We start from the raw sequence: 23675 nt of genomic DNA, 5'->3' as shown, positions 1-23675 counted from the left end.
CTTTCCCTTCCCTGCATGCTACAAAGTGCCTGGGGGTGTGTGTGAGAGAACCCCTGTAACAGCAAAGGGAATGTTGTTCCATCTAGCAAGCTAGGATAATGGAGAAACTGAAAGGGCTAAATGACTTTGTGATTACTGTATATACAGGGTTAAATTGCAATATATAGATTGATTAATTAATGTGTGATTGCTTTGTTCCATACAACTGCTACAAGACACCAGATGAGAGAATTACGGTATATTGTTAACCCAGATACATAAATTTTAAAAATAAAATAATAACATCATACCTTCAGAGAGGTTTTTTTTACATGGTGTCCTATTGGATGGCAATTCACTTAGGCTGCTGATGATAGAATTCTCATCTTCATCATTGGCCAGCAAAGAGGTTCTGTACCACTCCAGTGAGTACACAAATTCTTCTTTACAAAGTGCTGGTTCAGAGGTATATCTCAGCAAGTAACTATATCTGGATGTGAACATGAGGGAGAAATACAAATGACCGAAAGATCAGGACAAGGAGGTGGTTCACTATAGTAATTAACAAAGCTTTTCTCTATTTCTCAACCAAGGCAGCCCATCGATCAGCTAAGACAAGACAACACTAATTCGGAAACAATTCCGCACAGAAAGGATATTTAAAATACAGCATGTTTAATGTGGACTTCCAAGGTGCTTGCTTTGTGTAGCAGGAGTATACTATTGCAGCAGCTTCCTAATTGCTTTTCATATTCTAGTGGCTCTGCTGTAGACAAGGGATTGATAACAACACTGCTTGCTCATAACACGCACCACCAGTGTGTATACATGTGTGCAGCTGCACATAACTCTTCCAACTTCTGCATCACTCTTAGGAGTGGTTTGGCCAGCAAGGGTCAGCCTAAAAGCACACAGAATTCAGTTGTATGTCAGGCATCTTGTGGCCCTTTATCAGACACACAACTCCCAGCAACCATAGCAAATGTTCCTAGAATGGCGAGAGCTGTAGACTTACAATATCCGGACAGCCACAGCTTGTCCATTTCAGTGCTGTGTGAGCTATACTAGCAGCAAAGGTATGCCAGAGTCCGAACAGCTCAGCCCACCTCTTCAAATTGGCAGCAGAAGACCAGGGAGGAGGGCAGCAACAGAAATCCATGGCAGAATTGTACACAGAGAGGTTGCCATTTATTCGCTCCGAGCACAAATGCACAAGTAGTTTGTAAGCAGGAGCTATGCTATGCCTCAGTTAGCACCTCCCATACATAAGAGTTTGTTTAAGTTCTATACCACAGAGACTCCTGTGCCACAGCACTGAGCATCCAGAAGCATTTGAACACCAAAGGGAAAACTTACACAAGTCTTTTGTCAGGCTTTAGAAGCTTATTGGAGAATTCACTGAGGATGAGCAGGAAGTTCAGATTGGGAGGCAGGCTCTTCCCTTCCAGGGCACCAATTCCTTGAAAGGCAAACTCAATACCTTCCCTTTAAGCACCAGTAAGGAAAAGAAGAGAGAGAGAGCACAGAGGTTTATAACGTGGATGCCACACAATGGAAGACCAGGGGACAACATGGATTTGGCACATACTTGTGTATCATGGCTACAGACTCTCGACTTTTCACCTGGTCCCAGCCGAATGTCAAAGCAAAGCGCCGTGCGAGCTCTTTAATGTTGTTGAAGGAGGAATCTATGCTGTTAATGCTATTGCTGTTGTCCTGGCTTCTGGCATGCTTCTGAAACAGCTGTAGACCACAGGAATTGATATAAAATGTTCCAGATAATTGAAGAAAGCCCCAAGAACACATACCTGCCATACATCTGACAAATTCCTTGCTCAGGACGCAGTTAAGCGCCAGTAATCTGATTATATATTTCTAGAACCCCACCAACCTGAGCAAGAATCCAAACACTACAGGTGGGAATTCAGGCGGACAGATCAGAATACATAGGGGACACAATTAAAACACCTAAACTCTGCCACTTCTCCAATACAAAACGGTGTGAGAGCATGAAAATAAAATAAACCATCCCTTCTGAGGGATGCCATTTAATTAAACAACATGAATTATCCATTTGCATGTAACATGCAATTAACCCCTTTCAGAATTCTTCTGAATATGGGGAAACTACTTTTTTTAACACTTCCCAATACTTGTTCTGAGGAATATTTTTGTGGATCAGATTAAGCATGTAACTTGAGCTAACTGTACATACTTTGCTCATAGTTTTTGAATACATTTTATATTGAAGCCTGCCTTGCATAAATGGAGAACAAGCCTGAAGTGCTCATTAATACAAGAAAGAACGTGATTTCCTCCAAACCAACTGGCTAGGTGGGTTATTAGCATGCTTTGATGTTCGAACTTTCCAAGGTCAATGAAACTCCCAAACTGGGCTGGTTGCCTATGCGATATGTAAACACAGGCTCCTGACTTATGTGAGCAGAGCGCAGCTCACAAAATGCTGCTGAGCCTCCCCATCTCTCATATTTCAGCAGATGGGTCATGGCACTTCCTAAGCGCTTGACGACATTGTTTGAAATCCACTGGGCTCATATGTCAGCCATCTGAAGGGGGACATTCTGAAGCTTGGAGGGTGGCATGTAAGCTTGCAGAGCAGATAAGACAGCTCAGAGCAAGCTAGCCTAGGCTAACAAAATTCTGAATTCTTTATATGACACCAAGATAAAATGCATCAGTGCATCTGGGGCCTAGCTCTCATGGAAATGGTGAGCCTGTATTGGGGCTACACCACTTCCAACTACAAAAAGCCAAGGTTCATCGTACCCAGGGCCAGCCAAGTTATTTTGGCACCTCCCGCAGAAAATCCCACAAGCACCTCTCCTCTCTGCCAGTAAAAATAAAATCATAATAAATGAACCAACTAACAGTTTCCTGCCCTTTCATGAACTGCCCAAAATGGCCATCTGAGGCATCTACCACAGCCTGCCTAATGGTAGGTCTGGCCCTGGATAAAGCCATCATATTAGGATGGCAAGTAGGCCATTCCCTTTCTCCCTAAAATCTATTCTTCTATGTGGAGGTAAATAATTTGGAGGAGCATTTCTCATTCATTTTGAACACCAGATGCCCTCACCTCATTTGCAGGTCAACACGGTAACAACCCAGACATGGATTCGCTACATAATAATAATAATAATAATAATAATAATAATAATAATAATAATTTATTATTTATACCCCGCCCATCTGGCCGGGTCTGGGCGGCTTCCAACACATATCAAAATACATTAAAATATCACAGACTAAAAACTTCCCTAAATAGGGCTGCCTGAGTGAGAACTACGGTAGGACTAAGACATGTAGGGCAGTGAAGGAAAGAGCACCCTGAGAACTTCCAGTCAGAGTAGATAATATTGGACTAGGTGAACCAATTCTAACTTGTTATAAGAGTTTAACTGTGCAGGCGCAGCAGCAGAGCCAGTCTGGCACCTCCTGCTAGTGTGCCCACATAGCACCAGAAACTGTAGCTAGTGCAAAACGCAGTGGGTTGCCTTTTAAGAGGAGTCGATATTTGGAGCCACACTGCACCATTCTTAAAGGACTACCTTGGCAACCAATACAGTTCTGGTCTGTGTTCAGAATTTTACAGATGACACATAAAGGCCAGAATGACCAAATACCTGAAGGAGCATCTTCCCTACCCCACCCCAATATAGTCCTAACCAAGAGTTCCATCAATGGGATGTATACAGGATTTGCCCTACCTGCTGCAAGCAGAGGATCAGTGTTTTTGCACTTTGAATTTTGTCATTCTGCCTCGTCCGGCTCAAAGTTTCTTTAATTATGTCGCCAAAGTCATTATAAGTCTGTTAAATGGCAAAGAGGGGAAAACTCTCAATCACGTCAAGGAATAGCATTTTTTTAAAGGTTATTCAAAAAATGTTATTTTTTTTATAGCTATGTATAAGGAATGATGGTATTTAGGCTCCATTGTACATTGCAAGCGTTTTCTCATGGTTTTATTCGTGCAGTACACTCTTGAGTGAACACATTTAATTGGAAGTCAGTTTCACTTCCAAACAGGATCACAGCTCATATCTATATAAAAACAAGAGAGCGGAGAAAAGAAAAATCACAGGCCTAACTTGCTTGGTTTTGGAAAACCTAAAAAAATATTCCAGTCAAAGCTACTGGTGAAGTTATCAAATAAGAACTGAGCAGGAAGGTGTTGAATCTTCCCCTCCGTGTGCACCCCCCTGCACAAAACGTCTAGGTTCTAGCTCTAGAATATTCTGAACACATCCTGTGCTTATTTCCTGTGTGTGTGTGTGTGTGTGTGTGTGTGTGTGAAAAATACGCAGAGGCCATACCTGATCAGTTTTGCAGAGGTGTTTCATATGATGACCTAATTTGGACACGAAGCTAACCCAGTTCAGCGTTATGTGTATGGGCCTGCTCCCACTCCTTCCTCCAGTGCAGCCAACAAGGAGGAAATCAGAGGCATCCACTTCAGTTTTAAACAAACAATATCTTGCTTCATCCAAACCAGGAACTGCAGTTTAGTTTTAACCGAGGTTTATCTGAACAAACCGGGACCATACCATGATTTGAAGTAGGCTTTTTTCAGGCAAGCTACGGTGAACCACCCGCAATGTGCCCCTTGTAAGAAACAACGAACTGCAGCTAGTTTAAAACTGGAGTGAATGCTTCCAATCTCCTACTCATGGCCACAACAGTGTAGAGGGAAGTGTCTAGGCCTGAGGCTGGTGCACATAACAGCAAGCGACGGTTTTGTACTATGTTTAGCCCTTCTCACTATATTGCAGCTAACCAGATTTGTTCCCAGTGTGTGTTCAAACAGAACCATAGCCAGGCACAGCTGCCTGGAAAGTGTACCTGCCAGATAAGTGTGTTGGCATCTTTGCACTTTCGACTGTATTTTGAGTTTTCTACTCAAAACTTTTTAGATGCATGTACTATATATCCTGTTGCTCGGTCCCTGCTCCTGCCCACCTAGCAGTTCGAAAGCATGTCAAAGTGCAAGTAGATAAATACCGGTAGGTACTGCTCCTGCGGGAAGGTACATGGCGTTTCCGTGCGCTGCTCTGGTTTGCCAGGAGCAGCTTAGTCATGCTGGCCACATGGCTCCCTTGGCCAATAAACCGAGATGAGCGCCGCAACCCCAGAGTCATCCGCGACTGGACCTAATGGTCAGGGGTCCCTTTACCCTTTTTAGTATTTTATTTTTTTAAAAAAACCCACCCTGTAAGGTGTGAAAAAGCCAAGAGTCTACAGACACCTTGCAAAAGTTCTTTCCTTGTAAGATTCCCTCAAAGTAGTGAGAGTATTAGCAATGCACATAAACATTTCTCCAGCCTGCCATAACTCTTCCCCGCCCCCGCCCCCCATCACAGTGTAAATATGGGTGCTGTTAAGAAAGATTCTTCTAAAGGTGCAGTCAGCAATGTGATGAGTGTACTCATTTGTACTCACAATGACACATGCATCAAGACAGTGTGTACTAATAAACTCAGTGTTTGTGCTATATATGAATTTTACAGCATCTAGAAGGCATCGTTAAGGGGATTGTTCAATTACCTTCATATAATGCTTGTAGATTTCAGCAGCCGCAGTCATCTCGACAACATTATTGACAATTAACTTGCAATAAGCTGCAAGGAGGCACCGTTTCAGCTGCAAGGCATCCAGTTTTTGCTCTTCCTTCTTTTTCGCTTCTTCTCCTGTAAAGACTACAGCAGCAAGTTTGGTTAGGTTTCATGCTAACATTGCATTCCGAAGCATTTTTAAATACGAACCTTAATCTGAGCAATAGACACCCTCGAGTACGTGGCCAGCTCACGAAACCTTAAAAGCATTTATTTGTTTTTTAGATGGTAAACATCACAGAATCACAGAACTGTAGAGTTGGAAGGGACCCTGAGGATCATTCAGTCCAAGCCCCTTCAGTGCAGGAATATGGAGCAGCCCCATATGGGGATCGAACTTGCAACCTTGGAATTAGCACCACGCTCTAACCAACTGAGCTACCCAGGCTGATGATAGTGCTAACAACTCATCTGCTATTTCACATGGATCTCCTCACTCAAAAGCATTATGTACAGTATGTAAAGAGGAGCAAATGAATACCAGAGGTGTCCTAAACCCTATGTAACTATGACTGGGAAGTTAATCACATTCACATATTGCTGGATAAAAATAATAAAAATCAGTGCAAGTGTACCTTATCTTGTAATAACAAACAAATATGCACAGTTGGGTCATTTGGGCTATTAACATTTCCTGATGCATTGTGCTAACCTATATGCTAGAAATACTAATGCAAGAGTGTTGGGAAGAGCTTCTTGTAGGAAATAGATACGATGGCACAAGGTTTTTTTCTGGAGTAAATTCTACATCTTCAGTGCCAGAACCTGCAGTAGAGGTTAACCGCAGATTCTGACTGCCAACAGAATCTTTATCTTGGGGACCAAGAATGAGGTTGAAGATTAAACAGGAGAGCAATGAAAGCCCCATACTGAAATAAACACGATGAGCGATCACATTGGCACCTCCTGTGGTGCATCCACTCCATCTTCCTTCACATCCTGGGAACTCCCTGTCCACTGATATTACGCAGGCACCCATCACTCTACTGTTTTCAGAGCCTGCTAAAACTTTTTGTTCCAGTAATCCCAGCAAGGCATTTCAGTATGTGATTTCAGTATGTGATTTTAGTTGCTATCGCCCTGTCTACCTTGGGTAACAGAACACTACTATGTGGAACACAGACATTATCAGCAAAGTATGTTTAGTTCCTTGCTGGAAAGCGTTGCTGACCTCTGAATTCTCTTGCCTCCTCTGTGAATACATGATCCTGAATGAAGAAGAGCAGTTTTGATTGAAGAGATGAACTGGGAAGGTACTCCAGGAACCCATTCAGTCCATCACTTAAACCTTGATGACTTACAACCATCAGCAAGTCACAAAGTATCATAAAAGCCTACAATGATAAATAAAAGAAAAACAACTTCGGTACTTCTATTTTGAAATATTTACAAGCCACCTTTCAGATCCATGTGCACCAAGGCAGTAAATAACAATATACTGTATTTTTGGCTCCATAAGACGCACTTTTCCCCTCCCAAAAAAGGAAGGGAGAAAGTCCGTGTGTCCTATGGAGCAAAGGCCAGAGGGAAACCGGCTCTCGGGCTGCTTCCGTGACAGCGGAGAGGGCGGCTTCCCTCTCTCTTCCTTCCACCCTCTCTCTCTCTCCCCCCTTCCTTCCTTGTCTCTCTATCTCTCTCTCACCCCTTCCTTCCCTCCCTCTTCCAACTTGAATAAAATATTGGGGGGGGCAGGTAAGCTCCACCTCACATACTGTATCATTCTTTCTCAACCTGTGGGTCTCCAGATGTTTTAGAACTACTACTCCCATCGCCCCTAGCTAGCAAGGCCAGAGCTCAGGGATGATGGGGGTTGTAGTCCAACAACATATGGGGACCCACATGTTGAGAACCGCTGCAGTTGATGTCAAGACAAAGTGCATGCACACTATATGAATGACAATGCCCATCAACATTGGGGGGAGGATGACTTCCTCGAATATTTAATGGGGGGCAAAGGCACCTAAGGCCTCCAGGAGTTGACTGCTATGCCTAGGACAATTCAAGAAAGCAAACTATTTTTTTCTTGCTTTCCTCCTCTAAAAAACTAGGTGCGTCCTATGGCCAGGTGCGTCTTATGGAGTGAAAAAATGTGATGGCTCTAAAGATACAATTTTTTAAAAACAAATGCACCATATTGTTGTAACATAACATTGGATTACAGCACATCAAAACCTTGAACAATCAAAAAATACAAAAACCCCACCAGCTTGTAAAATTCAGCTTGTGAAATGCCATTTTCAAAGTCACAAAAAATAGTACACCCTTCCCCCACCAACCCCCACACCTGAGATTAGATTAACGACTCCACCAATTCCTTATCTGCCAAAAATTGTGATGATTGCTATGAGGAAGGCAAAACCCTCAAATAGGTCCATTTGTTTGGAGGCAAAATCCTTCCCAGCCCCAAATAAAGTGACCATTTTGAACCACAGCACCAAGAGAGCAGAATATAGGGTGGGGGGCAGGAGAGTTGCCACTGTGCTGTTGGGGCTTCAGCATTCTGGAGGTGGACTGGAGTGAAGACTTCTTTACTCTGGTCCGCCGCTCTTGCCACACCCACTTTGAAGGTTGTGATTGACCAATTTAAACAAAGTTTTTGGGAGCACACCCAGAAGCCCCTGCAGTTGGCTGATTCCAACGGCTGTCTGCAAGGGGAAATGTTTCTTTGGTGCCCTGGGGAAAGCCATGCCAGGCTGCACCTGCTGCCCACCTGGGAACTCTGCTGAGCGACCATTCTCCATCTCGCCTGTGCTAGTAACACGCAGCAAAGTACAGCTTAAGATTTGCCCTAGCTGACTTACTAGGATGGCCCTATTGAAAGCGGAAGCGAGTGCCCAGTAACAATCAAGCAAACCCTTTCTCCTCACAGGCTCACCTTCATATTTCACCCGATCTCCACAGGCAACACCGGGAGGAAAACACTGTTAACACCACAAAGTGTGAATCAACAGGAACTTTAAACTGAAGATGCTTCCAGGGACACCACTGGTTAAAAATTCCTATGAGACAACTAAATTCCCAACCTCAATCACTAGGGAGTGTTAATTCCACCTGGGCCCAGAATGACAGGAGGGGAGATTGAAATTTCCTCGTGTGGAGAAGTACCAAACTGGGTTAGTTGTTCTCATGAAGAATAAATCCTCACTTTGGTCCACCAGGGAACTGGACTAATCCTCGTCCTCCTCCTCCTCCTTAGTGCTTTCAAGTGTTTAAAGCATGTTCTACCTGTAATCCTTACAACAACCTTCTTAGGCGAGTCAATATTATTCTCCCCCATGCTGCAGATGGAGAGGCTGATGAGAGCAAAGAGTGGGTTGCCTAAGGCCTCTAGTGAGTTGACGGCAGACAAGATTCAACCCAGGGTCTTTCTGCTTCACAGCTCAGCCTGCTGCTTAGCCACTAAGTCACACCAGCAACTGGGTGCTGTGTTGTGTAGAGATTAGAGTCAATGCTTCCTTCCTCCCCAGAATTTTAATATCTCTAGTCAATACAGCGCCCCTCAAAATAGGGGAGTACTTCTTCTGAATATGTGTACACAGCACTTGCCCGCATTGCTCTTAGGATAGGGAGGGGTGCAAATCTAAAGGGGAAAGTCGTATGAAAGGGCTTGTGGGATTCTTACCTTTTCGCGTAACTTTCTGTTGTGGTGGCTGAGGTAGCACGTACAAATGTGGCAGTAGTGCCTCAAGTGTGTCCTCAAGGCAAGAATGATTTCCTTTAAGCAGAAGGGAGAAAACCAGAAATTATTTCTGCAAAATGCCTCTTTGAATAATTCTATGTCATCGAAGCCCATCTCAAGACTTCTGTGAAAGGTGCAGAACTTTGTAGCATCTCAAGTTTCTTCTTCGCATCTTATTCTGTTTGAAGAGGAAGCACGGAGAAAGGGGTGGGGGGGAGCAAGGAGTCACAGGAGCTGTGAGAAATCTCTATAAAATCCACAGGACACCATGATCCTCCTCATTCTACCTTTGTATCCAGCAGTTTTTCACTCTCTATCTTGCCAGTAGCGTAGCACAGAGATGTGCACAGAATCTAATGAGGGTTTATTCCTCCCATCCACTGTTTTGCAACAATCTGTCACACTATATAGACAGCTTAGTGATAGTGTGGAACAAGGACAAGATGTAATCAGCTCCAATCTGTGTCAGCTCACTTCCCCTTGTCACTCAGGTCCCTGCTGCAGGGGAACCAAGGGGTCCCAGAGTGGGAAATGCCGATTTGCATAAAGAATATTTTTTTTTTAAATAAATCTCACAGTGACATCCTTTCTTTTCTTTTTTCGTTCTGAGATACAGCCAGTGCTTTTCTTCTAAGGGAAAAGTAGGTGCTGGTACTGGATACCCTTGAGTACCCCCCAGAAAACTGGCTACAACATCCCACAAAAAACTGGCAGGTGAAATCCAGACAGAAACCACACAAACATGAAGCAAAATGAGCTGCTGGCACGATTTGTTTGGGTTTTGCATCAAAAAACAGACTAGTGAAGTCACTCGGGGATCATCTGGGTGTATTCTGCATAGATAACCATTGTTTACCAGGTACAATAAAGACGCTTGGGTGTCCCAGGTGCCCTTTAATCACAAGTTTTATACACTGCTTGATTGTAATAAAACCCAGTGCTTTTTTTCTGCGGGGACGCAGACCCCTAAACATTTAGTGAATCTTTGTACTTTCGTTCATTTACTGTATTTTCCCCCATTTGAACTATAAAATGGTGGTTTTTCTTGAGTCAAAATGAGAGTACCCCTAAACATTTTTAAAGAAAAAAAAGCACTGATAAAACCTCAAAGTGGTTTACACTCAAGCAGTTCACATTTGCACACAGTGCCCATGGGACCAAAGGAAAGCACATGTTACCATAATGATTTTCTTCCCAAGGAAGAAAACTTTCAGTGTGTGAAGCCCCTGTTTCACAGGTAGTTGCTCTCTCTCCAACCTGATCGGTTATTATTACCAGATGCACAGTTTGCAAAAGTATGAACAACATGCTTCTGATGCAACCTGGGAAGAAGAGGATAATGGATCTCGCAAAGGAGTCTAAATAATCTCTGAAGTGAGAGCTCAAGGCTGGTGTCGCTTGCTTTTGAGTCACTACTGCACCAGGATCAGGAAATCGGAACGTGAGCCACTTTTGCTTCCAGAAGCTCAAATTCTGAAATGGACCAAGGACGGACAAAAGGACACAAAGAAGCCTTGAGAAGTGGATTGAAGTCCCCACCCCGGGGGCTAACCTTGGAAGAAGTGTTCTCTACTGCAGAAGACAGCTGCCAGAGCAGTGCAGAATAAGCACATTGTAAAGCAGGCAAAAGGATCTGCAAAAGAAAACCAAGTGTCATGATTTAATCATTTCAAATCCTGAACCGAGAAGCTTAGCATGGGCAGTCACCTCGCTGCAGAAAATTCCACTCCTCTGCCACAAAGAAAGAATCCAGTGATTCACCCACATCTAAACGCAGCTTCTGTCACTGAATTAAGAATGTGTTCTACTCAGACACGAAGTATCAGCTGAAATTCAGCCTCACAAGATGGAAAATGGCCGGGGGGGGGGAGGGGTCATTAACCTCATGGGATGCTGAAAGCTAGGACTTAATTTACACTGGTGTGCTATTTTGGAAACGCAAAGTATGTTCTGGTCCATAATATTGTTACGGTTACCTGAGCAGGTAAAGGATTGTGTTCCACCTCAAAACCAAGGAGCTTAGCCACTGTGTCATAGAGATTCCACCTGGTGAGATCATGAGCACTACAAGTCCAAAAGGAAACACAGCATCACTCTGAGAACTTTCAAGCTGCTGTGACAAAACAGGCCCATCAATAGAATACTCAAGACTGCCCTCACCCTCTTTACTCATCATTTTGATTCCAACTCATTTTGTAAAAAAAACAAAAAACCAACCCGCAGAAATCTTTAGGTTGGCGATCTGCACAATGAAGCATGGCTTTAACTCAATTGTTGTTGTTTTTTGTTAAAAAAAAACAACCAAAAACCAGAATTAATCCAGCCCAACAAAGCAAGTGGAAATCAGCCTATTACAACTAGCCTTTTAGTAGGGTGGCCAGATTCAGAATCATCTTCAAGCCTACTTGTTCCCACATTGGTTAGCAGTTGAAAAGGAGAGTCCCAAATCCCAGCAGTGTGAGAATACAAGTGCTAAAAGGGGTGCAAGGGTCGTGTTGCATAAATCACCTGACCAAGGGAGGAGGATCACAAAATAGGGAGCCTAATTTGGCCTGCTAGGTCATTTTGGCCAAGCCATGCCCAGTTGCCCAACACCCGACATCATATATGGCACCAGGTAAAAGACCCTGGTTCAGGGAAAAAATGAGGCTTGCTTATATTTGTAGCATCTAGCACCTCTCACTTGTCAAACTTGGCCCGCGGGGAGCAGAGCAGGGGAAATAATAATCTGGCCTATCGGCAAGATCTATGCAAGTAAGGCTGGATTCCCATTCCCAGAGAGTATACAGCATTCTAGCCCAGGCCTATAGTACTCCAATCTTAAGAAAGAAATGCAACAATTTAATAGGACGGTAGAGTTGGAAGGGACCCTGCAGATCATCTAGTCCAACCCCCTGCAATGCAGGAATAGGCAGCTGTCCCATATGGGTCACTGAACCTGCAACCTTGGCGATATCAGCGCCATGCTCTGACCAACTGAGCTATACTAATTTTGCATGAATAAACGGAAGTGCTTGACTATGGCTACAGCAATCCCATAATATAAGTATTAGCATGCAAAGAGGACATGTGCCATGTGCTCCCTGGAACAAAGATCAGGGACGGATGCTCAGCAAAATCCTAGATTTGTCCCACTACATCAGTGCCATCCATCATGCTATGTATTTACACTGTGACACAGCATTAATGTGGTGAATTCAGAACTGAGTTCCATTTCAGACATGAGTAGTAGGCAGGGTGGAGGGCTTCAGTCTGATTCTTTTTTAAAAAACAAGTCCCAGAGCCCTATTTGCACAACTAAAAACCAAACATTCCAGAGAATCCTGTTACAGTGGTCCCTTGGTTTACAAACTTAATCCGTTCCGGAAATCTGTTCTTAAACCAAAGCGTTCTTAAACCAAGGCATGCTTTCCCATAGCAGCGGGGGACTCAATTTACAAATGGAACACACTCAACAGGAAGCGGAACATGTTCTTATTCCAAGGCAAAGTTCACAAACCAAAACACCTACTTCCGGGTTTGCAGAGTCCTTAATCCAAGTTGTTCATAAACTAAGCTGTTCTTAAACCAAGGTACCACTGAATCTAAAAAATATAGACAATATTCACTAACTATTTATTCTTTCACAACATCTTGAAAGGTGGCAGCCTTTATATTTAAATGGCTCTAAGTGGGCCTTCACTTTATCTAAATTGACCAGGAAACAGTGTCAACACAAACACCAGAACTTTCATCTGTATATGGGCCCCAAAACAGTCTCCAAAGACTTTAGAAACTTTTGAGTCTCTTAGCATCTTGGCTTACATTAGCAAAGCCTTTCTTTTCTTCCATTTATATCCCACCTTTCTTCCATCATGGAACCCGAGATGGCTCCCAGGTGGACTTGCTTACCTTCAGGGGGCAGCTGCTTAATGTGCCTTCAGAGCAGACCCTGGGATTTTCCTGATCCCAACACCTGCACTTCTTAATTTCACCCAGCAATCTTGCATTTTAATGCAATGTATTAAATGTATTGCAAGGGGTTGGACTAGATGACCCTTGGGTCCCAACTCTATGATTCCCTGCTGCCTGGCTTTAGGTCTGTAAACAAAGCAGCATTATTCTAATTGTATGTGCCCACAGAGGGTCACTAAAGCGAATTAATAATCAACATAAACAAGCATCTCACTTATGAAAAGCAGTTATTCTTCGCAACGTCAAGCATATATGATGAATTCCTTCTTTTTCTGCATGAAACCCTCCTCCCTGTGTAGGAGACAGGAGAAAAGACTGTGACATTTGAGCAGCAACTTCTCTCTCTGAAAGGCAGGCGTGGATAGGGGGAAAGGTACCTGCAGTATTCCTGCCCCCTCCCCAACACACACACAACGTACAGACTCCCCCCCACAGTGCATACACCTGCACACCCCAAGGACTGCCTCCCCCCATATGAATCGACCCACACCCTGCAATCACCACCTGAGGCCCTTTGTATGCCACCAACACAAGAGTGGGCGTTTCTAGTGGTGGCTCCCCATGTGTGAAATGTTCTCCCCAGGGAGGTTTGCCTGGCACCTTTGTTAATATCTTTTGGTGCCAGGCAAAAACATTCCTCTTCTCAAAGGCCTTTGGGCTAATTAAACAATCTATGGCATTTTAAATTGGGGGGGGTGTGCTATTGGATTTGCTTATTACTATGTTATCTAAGTTTTATTTTGTAAACCACCTTGTGGTCCTTGGATGAAATTTAGACAAGACAAAACAAAATAACAACAACAATAAAATACAGAGCGGGTAGATTTTTGTGGACAACAATACCTGTCATCGCCAGCTAGCACAGACAATGGTCATGGGTGAGGGGGGCTGTAACCCACCATAAGTGGAAGGCACCATACTGGCTACTACCGGCAGAGTTTTCTTCCCACTGTAAGCAGTTATTTGGCGCAGAGGCAGCATGGCGGCCTGCACTGCCTACTAAGGGACATGCAGTCTTCCTGCAAGAGTGCTGAAAGTTTACTATGCTGGGCTGCTCCTGCATTGCTCTGACTCACATCAGACGATCTGTCGAACTGTAGGATGCCACCCCATACCGAGTCTTTACGGGGGGTGTGGGGGTGCAAAGTTCCATGGAAAGGCAGGAACTTTCCCTCCCCAACCTGGGTGGATTAAATGCCGCTGCAAGAATCACATCAGGGGGCCAACCTAAATAATGGAAATCAAGCGTATTTCTCTCTAATCCTCCACCCACCCCGCCAACTTGCAAATCTGCAGAAAACTAGGTTGTTGTTAATGGTTGGAATCTGACTGATCTCACTGCATAAGCTGGTGCGGGTTGGTGCAGAATTCATGGTTTCTTATTATTTTCTACCAAAAATAAAGTGTGGGCAAATTTAACCTGACACATTTACTGTACTTCCATTTTTTTAAAAAAAGAAAAGGAAAGAAACAAAACTATCAGCATGAACTCTTATATGTTGGAATGACATCTGTTAGCAATGGCACAGCTGATCAACTGTTGTTGAACCGAGTCTGCAAGCTATTCATATTCCCAACAGCTGCTCTTGTATTCTTAGAACTAATGAAAACCTTTTCAAGTATTTCTGTAGCAATTCCACCCCCACCCCCCAAGCCCAACACAAATGGAAATGCAAAAGCCACTTTTAAGGTTTAAAAACGCTGCAAGATGTTTTAACAAAGCAGTCTCCATGCAGAGGCTGAACTTTAAAAAGTTATGGAAGAGGAAATGTCTTCCTTGCCCTAATAAGGAAAAAGCTCAGTTTCATCTCCAATTAGTTAAATTATTTTTTTTTCTCACTGGACCTCAGACAAATGATGTCAAATAGCAGACAGTCATTAGTTAAGAATGCAGACTTTAAATAGTCTAGCGGTGGAATACCAATTCCCCGAGATGTGAAGAACAGACTTAAATGTTCACAAATCATGCAGCGCTCTGTCAAGAGAGGCACGTTATTTTCCAATAGAGGGATTTCTTTGCACTACTTCAAACAGAAAACAAGCAATAGTCAGAAATATTCATGGTAATTACTGTTGTTGCAGGATCTAAACAGTTAAAAAAAAAACCAAAAAAGGCCAAGACCATCATTAAAGTTTGGTCCACTTTGCATGTGATACAATTCTAGCATGGATATCACTTCTGTGTAGGAGTATATTGGGCAAAAGAAGGGTTCCCATAATGAATCTTCGAAGCGCTTCCTATTATTAACTTTAAACGTTGTTCCAAGGCAACAGGAGGGGAGACAGCTCATGCCTCGGCCAGACCTTTTGCCCTTTTCCTCCCAGCACCTGCTATGGCCTAGAGGACTTCAGTATTTCTCCATGGGTGGAGGGAGAGGGAGGAAAAGGATATCCTTTCCCTGCCCTCCTCCAAACGGCCAAAGCGGCAGGCAGCATTGCCAGCTTGTGAACTGGCAAATCTACTCAGCCATGCTTGTGTAAATATCACATAAACCCTACCTCCTCTTCATATATATATGGAATTAATCAGATGTGATCTTGCCATGTTTGCACTCGTATACACACACACACACAGAGTGCATGTAAAACTAACAAAAAGAAATCCTGTTCAAATTTTGCTCTGGAAACCTAAGTTTCATTTCTTGTTACATATCCAGACTTCACACCCACCGCATGCCAAAAGGTGTCCAAACGCTGGTTTAGATTGTCCACCAGTTCATCCACCAGTTCATCTCTGGCAAAGACCACTTTTTTATGGCCAGAACCGTCTTCACCGCAAAGGGTGGCGTATATCCTGGAGCAAGCATCCAGGACATCTGTGTCAGAGTGTTTGGTTACAACGGCTTTTATCTCTCTCAGAAATGTGTCCAAGTGCTGTGGATAAAACAAAAGTAGCGCAAATGTCATTAAACTATGAACCTATGGAACCGACAAGATAGCATTCAATTTGGAACTCAGGCAACCTAGGTTCAAAGTCTGGCTACACAGCTAGACCGGTGATTGGGAGCGGCCGCCGAGGCCACATAACACCGGTCCTCAAAGACCTACATTGGCTCCTAGTACATTTCCAAGCACAAGTCAAAGTGTTGGTGCTGACCTTTAAAGCCCTAAACGGCTTCAGAACGGCATACCTGAAGGAGCATCTCCACCCCCATAATTCAGCCCAGACACTGAGGTCCAGCTGAAGTGAGGTTACAGGGAACCAGGCTGAGGGCCTTCTTGGTAGTGGCACCCACCCTACCAAGGAAATAAAAAGCTATCCGACTTTTAGAAGACATCTGAAGGCAGCCCTCTCTAGGGAAGTTTTTAATGTTTTATCGTGTTTTTAATATTCTATTGGGAGTTGCCCAGATGGGCGGGGTATGAATAAAAAATTATTATTTTTTATATGAACTCCTCATATAAGCCTCCCTGCACATGTCCCAGGCAAATGAAGAAGGAAATGGCAATTGAAATCTGGGTAAACACTCACACATAAGGTCACTGGCCAGGTGTGGACATACCACCAAAGGGAGAACAACAGTGACCTAATTCACAGAGATTGCGGGGCATATGTTATTACTCAGTCTGCATATACACTAAGCTATTTATAGCACGGAAAAACATAGCTTTTCCTCGATCCAGAATCACTCGCGGTCATCCTCAGCATGCTGCTTCCAATCTAGCTTGATTCTAGAAGATGCCACTCACAAGAAGGGGTGTGCTGACTTAATAGACATTTTGAATACCCTTCCCCTTGCTTAAGTTATCCATGCCTTTTCCTCCCTGCACATGCCCCAGGCAAATGAAGAAGGAAATGGCAATTGAAATCTGGGTAAACACTCACACATAAGGTCACTGGCCAGGTGTGGACATACCACCACTGCAGGGACTGATTACATCTGTTTGCATCTGTATTTAAACAGACACACTATGGGGCAATGCAGAAACAATCTGCAATGAGCTTTGTTTTCAGAATCAAACCAGTACTCAACAAGGATCTTATTGGGGCAAAAATCCCAGTTCACATGTGGACTACAGACAAAAATATCTAGTTCCCGTGTGGACTATGGACAAAAACACAAGGACCCAGTTTCCATTGATTCTAGAATAAAATGCCATGCATACACAGCCTCACTCTTAGAGCACATGCACACAAGACCTTCCTATGTCACCAGTTCGGAGCTCTGGCACAAAGTTAGATGTGTGGGAAGGAATCCTAGGGAAAAGGTGTGACCTGAGAGCAAGATGCCATTCATGCGCAACTCAGGATTTCCCACATATGTACAGCCTGAGCATCTGCCCTCAAGTTCACCACATGCGGGACACTTTTATGTCTTGGTGGCCCATGTTTTTTTCCAACTCAACTTCTGGAGCACTGCAACGGGGGGGGGGGGGGGGGGACTGCCACCTGCCTCCAGCCCAGAAGACACGCCAAGCACTAATCCAACCACACCCATCAGCACGCACATGGATCTAATGGGCTATAAAAACTCATCAGTTAAAATGAATTACAGTTCTGCAGACTGTAGTCTTAACTCAGCAGGCTCTCCACATTTGCAAGAAATCAAGCCTAAACAAAGGCATGCAATTTTATTATAGACATTTGTGGGTTTTATCTATATTATGACATTTTGTTATGTCTACTGCTTTTAAAGTCTGGGTTTATTTTTTTAATAGCTATCTTGTGCAATTTTATGCAAACTGCTTGGGTGGGTTTTTTCAGTTAAATTGCTATATAAATATTGATAAATATTAAATCCTATCTTGAAGTCTCTCTCTCTCTCTCTCTCTCTCTCTCTCACACACACACACACACAAATAATTCACCTTGTCCAGGACTTCAGCACTGCACAGCTCTAAATCAAAATACTGTGGAATGTGCAGGAGGTTTGTCACTTTTTCTGCATCTACAGAATACTGCAGAGGGGGGAAAAACAGGATATGAGTGAGCTGCTGAAATTCAAATGAATTATTTAATATGCATTCACAAGAGCAGCTGCTAGTTACCTTTGCCAAGAGCTGAGGAAGCACCACAATGAAGTGTTCAGTAATTCGAGTACAATCTTCCACTTGTATATTCTTCTCCCTGGCAGAGAGGATCTGCAGACAAAGCCCTTTGTTGCAGTTATAGCATAAGCAGGTTGTTGATCAATGCTTAAGCTAGCTGTAGGGTTAAAACTTAATACGGCAAAATGCTGGGGATGGAAGCTTCAGATTTTAATTAATTGAGCGCAGTATTTGAACAGTGTTTTGATTGAGGAGTATGAAGTTTTTAAAAGGGGGGTGGTGGCTACTGACTGGAAAGAAAAGTTGGCGGCTTTGCCATGCAGATTCTTTAGTTGTTCAAAGAAGTATTCCTTGTTTTGAGCCAAGGGACGTGGAGTGCAGATAAAGAAACCTCTGGGCATTCCAGTCGTATCAGGAACCTTGTGAAAGAGTTCCAACACTTCTCAGTTCTGCGAACAAGCTATGCCGATCTCTTGACCCTTGCAGTATCAACAAGTCGGTGTGTTTGTCACTATAATTGGTAAACTGGGTTACTGCTTACAAGATCAGGAAGCCACATTACAATAGGCTGCAGTTAAACATTTGCTTTCCCAGTCTGATCCTAGTCATGCTTATTCAGAAGATACTGCTGTCTCCTTCCACCTTGAAAACCCTGATGTTGTTGGGACTACAATTCCCATTCCCAAGGTTGAAGAACACTGTGGTAAAATGCATGTACATCCCACTCATCTCTATGCAGGAGAGAAGCACACTCCCTTACTGGGTGCAATGGCCTTCAAAACAAGCATGCTTAGTTCTGCAGCTTTCCTCTGAAACTGCAGGCAAATGAAAACAGAGCTGCTTTACAACTGCAGGCGCCTGGACATTAAGGTTCCGTGGGTGTTATAAATACACTTGCCCTTTATTCAGGGTGGATAAAAATCAATGGTTTTTTTAAAAAAATCAAAAAAATCGGATTTTTTGATTTAAATCGGATTTTTTTTTATTTAAATCGATTTTTTTGATTTAAATCGGATTTTTTTAAAAATAAAATGCTTTTTGAGGAAAATATATTACCATCCAAAGGTTATTCCATCATGAAATAAATATTAGTTTTTTAAATTATGTATAATAAGGTTGTATATGTTTAATTTTTGGGGTAAATTCCATTAATCCATTCACAATGTCATGCTCTTCCAGAGGTTTTTGTAAGATTATTGGGCAGTTTCTCTGCCTACAAGATATTATCACAGATGCTTGGTTTACTTTTGCAGTTCTCAAAACTGAATTTGACTCAACAGAGATCACATGCCTCTTCTTCACAGCAAAAATGTTATAACATGAACAGAGTTGAGAAAAAGACCTTAATCCTATTGTTCTACAAACCTATGAATACAGAAACAACCCCTTCAGTGCTAAGTTTCAAGAAGTTCAGTGAATAGAATAGTAACAATATTTTTCTGATTGTTTGGAGTGGACAGTATTTAAGTTTTTCATGTGTAGGCTGGGCTGACAGTCTAAGTTTCTTAAAATATATATATATTGTTTTTGTTTAGCCAAATTAGTTAACAAACATGGATGTTTGTTTAAGCAAATAACATATGCTGCAATGTTATTGTTTCAGTTGAATAAATCTGTTTAAATTTTTATTATTAAGGTAATGATTATTTTTCTCCTTCCTAAGTACAGCAGTAAAGTTGTCCAAATATGAATGATTAACCTATTAAACTGGGGATAAAAAACTAATATGAAAAGTTGTTATTCTAAAAATCTTCATCTACTTGCATATTAAAGTTATACCAGCAAGAATTAGTCCTTTATGTAGAAAACTATGATTTAAATCAAGCCTTACTGACTAGTGATTTAAATCGTGATTTAAATCGTGATTTAAATCAGTTTGATTTAAATCAAATCCACCCTGCCTTTATTGCACTGGTTAGACTGAAGGCTCTGTGCTCGTCTTGCAACCATGATTCTGCTGTCAATGCAGAGAAACCTGAAACTGGGATCAACAGGGGGTGTGGGATGTGTGTGTGTGTGTGCGTGCGTGCGTGTGTGCAGTGTGAATCAAAAGCCAGATGATCAAAGCAGTATAACAAAATGCCACTCACTCTCCTGGTCCCTCCTCTCCCCACAGGAGGATGAACTTCAGCAGCTTCTCTAACGGTCGCTAAGATTATTTCAACAAGGACACTCTCGTGGGCATCAGTCAGCGCTGAAAGCAAAATGACACACAGACGCCATTCGGTCTCTCACAGAAAGAGGTGGGAATCCTAGGATGGTTTAACACAGAAACTTTTCCTTTCTCCAGGCTGTTTTGTTTTAAGTTGGCTAAAAAGCAACACTGGAAGTTTCTGAATAGATTTTGACCACACAGGGCATTCAAGTTATTCTGCAGGACTTACTGTAACGCAGCACATAATGAAGGACAAAGTTGCAATCAAGTTCCAAAGAGGACAATGAGGATTTTTATTGAGTGGACCACAAAGCAGAGCCCCAAGTGAAAGACAAAAATCTCCATTTCAGTGCCAAAAAACCACACAGCATTTGGTGCTTGGTGACAAAAGGTATCTGTTAATGAAACCGCACTTGATGCCTCTCATCCATCCTGGCTCTATAGTCTAATGGTTTGTGTTGGGTTGGCTGAACCCAAAGGCAGCAACACAAGTTGAAATTGCCAAGTTCTCCTGATGCACCTACCTTGTTCGTGACTATCAGCATTTCCCAGTAAGAGAGCAGTCATGTACTCCCAGTCTTTCAATAAACTTGGGGCCCAATCCCAAAGGCTGTCTACAAGATACGTGACGTGGCTATGTAGCTAAAAATAAACAACAACAATAACAACAACTCAGACCTTCAAAAATGGTTCATTGAACATGACTTCCCACTATGATCTAATACTTGTTTGGGAAGGGGTGGAGCAGAAACATGTACAACACATGCTGGGGCCTTGTTTTATGTTATTCCTGCAGCAGATCTCCACTGTCAAACAGCCAGCCTGCTTTCTAAAGTGAACAGTGGCTTATCTCTTCAGCAGTAGAAGAGACAAGCCACTATCTCTTCCAGCACAGTTCTTTCCTATGTGTGAATATTGCTTCTTTTGATTGCAGCCTATCATGTTAAAATTTTGCCAATATATATGACATGAACTATCAGTAACAAAGCTCAAATTAAGGCCAGGTATCACACCTAAATTCAACGAACAACCTTAACTCAATGAATAATCCGTTGTAATAATTATATTTATGAAAAGCAAACCGTTTATATCATGCAGCAAAACAGGTTAAAGTATTAGAATTCTTATGGTTTCTCAGAATGAGAGATCTCAGATTGGACTTTGACTTTGTATTAATTTGTACTTCCACCTTCTGCCAAACTTAAAACCTGATGGCAAAATATGAATTGCCTTGGCACCTTAGCTTCCAGTTGAAAAATGCACCCAGCCTTCTACCCATTCCAATAAAACAGCTATTTTTCTAAGAACATAACCAAGCTCTTTCCTTCTGCACCTTCAAACACCCTTCTTAAATATATTCTTCATGTGCCTACTTGTCAAAATCTTCCAATCTAGAATTACTTGAAAATATCACTCACATTTTGAAACTTTACCTTCCAGTACACTTTTATCATTAAATCATTTCTTATTATCACAATTCTTGTCTTCCCTCCATCAAACCCTTACACTAACTCAACTTCCATTAATTGGTCCTGATCTGTGAGACACCTCTATGAATATTAGAAACTCATCCTCACTTATCTGTTTATCCAACACAGTATGCATTATTTTTACCTCACTTTCCAGGAAGAAATCTATTAGTGCTCTCAGCTGACTAGCAATGGGCTCCCACTTTGCATTACTTTTGGAGAATGCTTCAATTTCAATTTCCTGGATAATTAAACTGCCAACAGAAAAAGGGGACAATTAGATTCTATTTTCAAAATTGCAATGCCTTGCCAGGTATATTATATATTCTAGCAGCACAATCCTAGAAATGTCTACTCAGAAGTAAGTCCCATATAGAGTTCAATGGAACGTACTCCCATTATGATGATTACAACATTAATAAACATACACTGATCCAACACATTAATTTTTTGAAGCTGTTAGGAGTCATGTGGCTCATAATGATCAGAACTCCAGCTCCTTCTGGTTTGAGCGAAAGGGCAAAAAGGGTTCAAGACAAGGGGTTGTAGCCAACAATATAATTGGGCTTGTGGAACAACTTCCAGTAATGCAACAGAACTTCCTGTCCCATGCCCCCATCCAAATCAGCTTCTGGGGATTGGGGCAATTCCAAGAGCTGGTTGTTAGGGGTGAATACAGGGGGGGAGGCAGGAGAAGACCCATTGCATGAGCGGTTTTGCAGGCCCCCCTGCTAAAATCCAGAAAAGAACAAAACTAAAAGACTTTTAATTTATTGCAGCAACATATTGTTTCTGCATCAATGTAGTTGTTGGCTGTTATTTTTCTTCTCTTCGCTTCTCTATTTTTTAATTTTGATTTTTTTTTAAATGCGTTTTTTCAACCTATGTGCTTATGGAAAATAAAACAAAAAGCACAATTGATTAAAAAAAACCTTGACTATAATAAATTATTTTCATCAACTTGTCACAGTGGTAATAAAAAATCATCTCAATACCAATGGGGGTTATACTGCTTCCCTTTTATCATTCTAGTTCATTTCCCCTAATCCACATATTGTTACCAAGGCCCATTTACAAAGTTACTCTTGGGAGAGTGAGATTTTAACTTGACTGAAAAACTGGAACTTGTTTTAATCTACTGTCTCTCTAAATTATTCAAGTTTTAGTTTGGGGTTTGTTTGTTTTGGGGTGTTGTTGTTTTTCTTACTACACAGCTGCATTGTGCAAGAAGAGACCCTTTGTGATTAATCAGAAAAGATAAACCATTCACAACAATCACAAGCAGATGCTGCTTGGCAAGAAATTGGCTCACTGGGCAGAAATCAACAAGCAGAGAAAACAGAAGGGGGAAGAGAGAGAGAGAGAAACCATATATAATATTTGGCACATGCCAAGGGCAAAAAGTGTAAGCAGGAGGTGGGGGGGAGCCTTTGTTCAAATCTTACTGCAGCCATGAACTTACTAAGTGGCACTATTATTCAATTCACTGGATTTCTTACCTGCCCTTCATCACAAAGGTCCCAGAATTACAACAATATAAACACACACGATTGAAGTGTGTGCATGCACACGAAAGCTCATACCAATGACAAACTTAGTTGGTCTCTAAGGTGCTGTTGGAAGGAATTTTGTTTCGACTACACCAGACCAACACGGCTACCTACCTGTAACTAACACACTATTGAAATCACTTAAAATAATCAGCCTTAGGGAAGCCCTGTCCCTGTACTCTCAGCAACCCTGACTTTCTTTACCCAAGTTTTGTGAGAGATTTGGAGATAATGGGTAGGATCCTAAAGAACCACGAGCTGCAGGAAAAG

The 23675-nt window shown here is 42.3% G+C and overlaps 1 protein-coding gene across 7 annotated transcripts in view; it reads right to left on the bottom strand.

Annotated features, from left to right (window-relative positions):
* Positions 1 to 23675, bottom strand: part of LOC118085216 (cohesin subunit SA-2) — a 58355-nt gene that overhangs the window by 2285 nt on the left and 32395 nt on the right. For all 7 annotated transcript variants that reach the window (XM_035115607.3, XM_088668676.1, XM_035115609.3 and 4 more), the window contains 16 exons: positions 22001 to 22109; positions 20911 to 21028; positions 20322 to 20425; positions 18232 to 18324; positions 18052 to 18141; positions 15913 to 16116; positions 13457 to 13533; positions 11265 to 11352; positions 10841 to 10921; positions 9232 to 9324; positions 6781 to 6943; positions 5542 to 5693; positions 3708 to 3809; positions 1568 to 1722; positions 1336 to 1464; positions 291 to 469 (listed from right to left, as the gene is read on the bottom strand). In XM_035115607.3, coding sequence (XP_034971498.2) covers positions 291 to 469; positions 1336 to 1464; positions 1568 to 1722; positions 3708 to 3809; positions 5542 to 5693; positions 6781 to 6943; positions 9232 to 9324; positions 10841 to 10921; positions 11265 to 11352; positions 13457 to 13533; positions 15913 to 16116; positions 18052 to 18141; positions 18232 to 18324; positions 20322 to 20425; positions 20911 to 21028; positions 22001 to 22109 — 1937 coding nt within the window. The remainder of the gene's footprint in view (positions 1 to 290; positions 470 to 1335; positions 1465 to 1567; positions 1723 to 3707; positions 3810 to 5541; positions 5694 to 6780; positions 6944 to 9231; positions 9325 to 10840; positions 10922 to 11264; positions 11353 to 13456; positions 13534 to 15912; positions 16117 to 18051; positions 18142 to 18231; positions 18325 to 20321; positions 20426 to 20910; positions 21029 to 22000; positions 22110 to 23675) is intronic.

The sequence above is a fragment of the Zootoca vivipara genome, chromosome 4, assembly GCF_965207765.1.
Source record: "Zootoca vivipara chromosome 4, rZooViv2.hap1.1, whole genome shotgun sequence".
NCBI classification, from domain to species: domain Eukaryota; kingdom Metazoa; phylum Chordata; class Lepidosauria; order Squamata; family Lacertidae; genus Zootoca; species Zootoca vivipara.
This window is presented reverse-complemented; position numbering and strand designations above follow the sequence as displayed.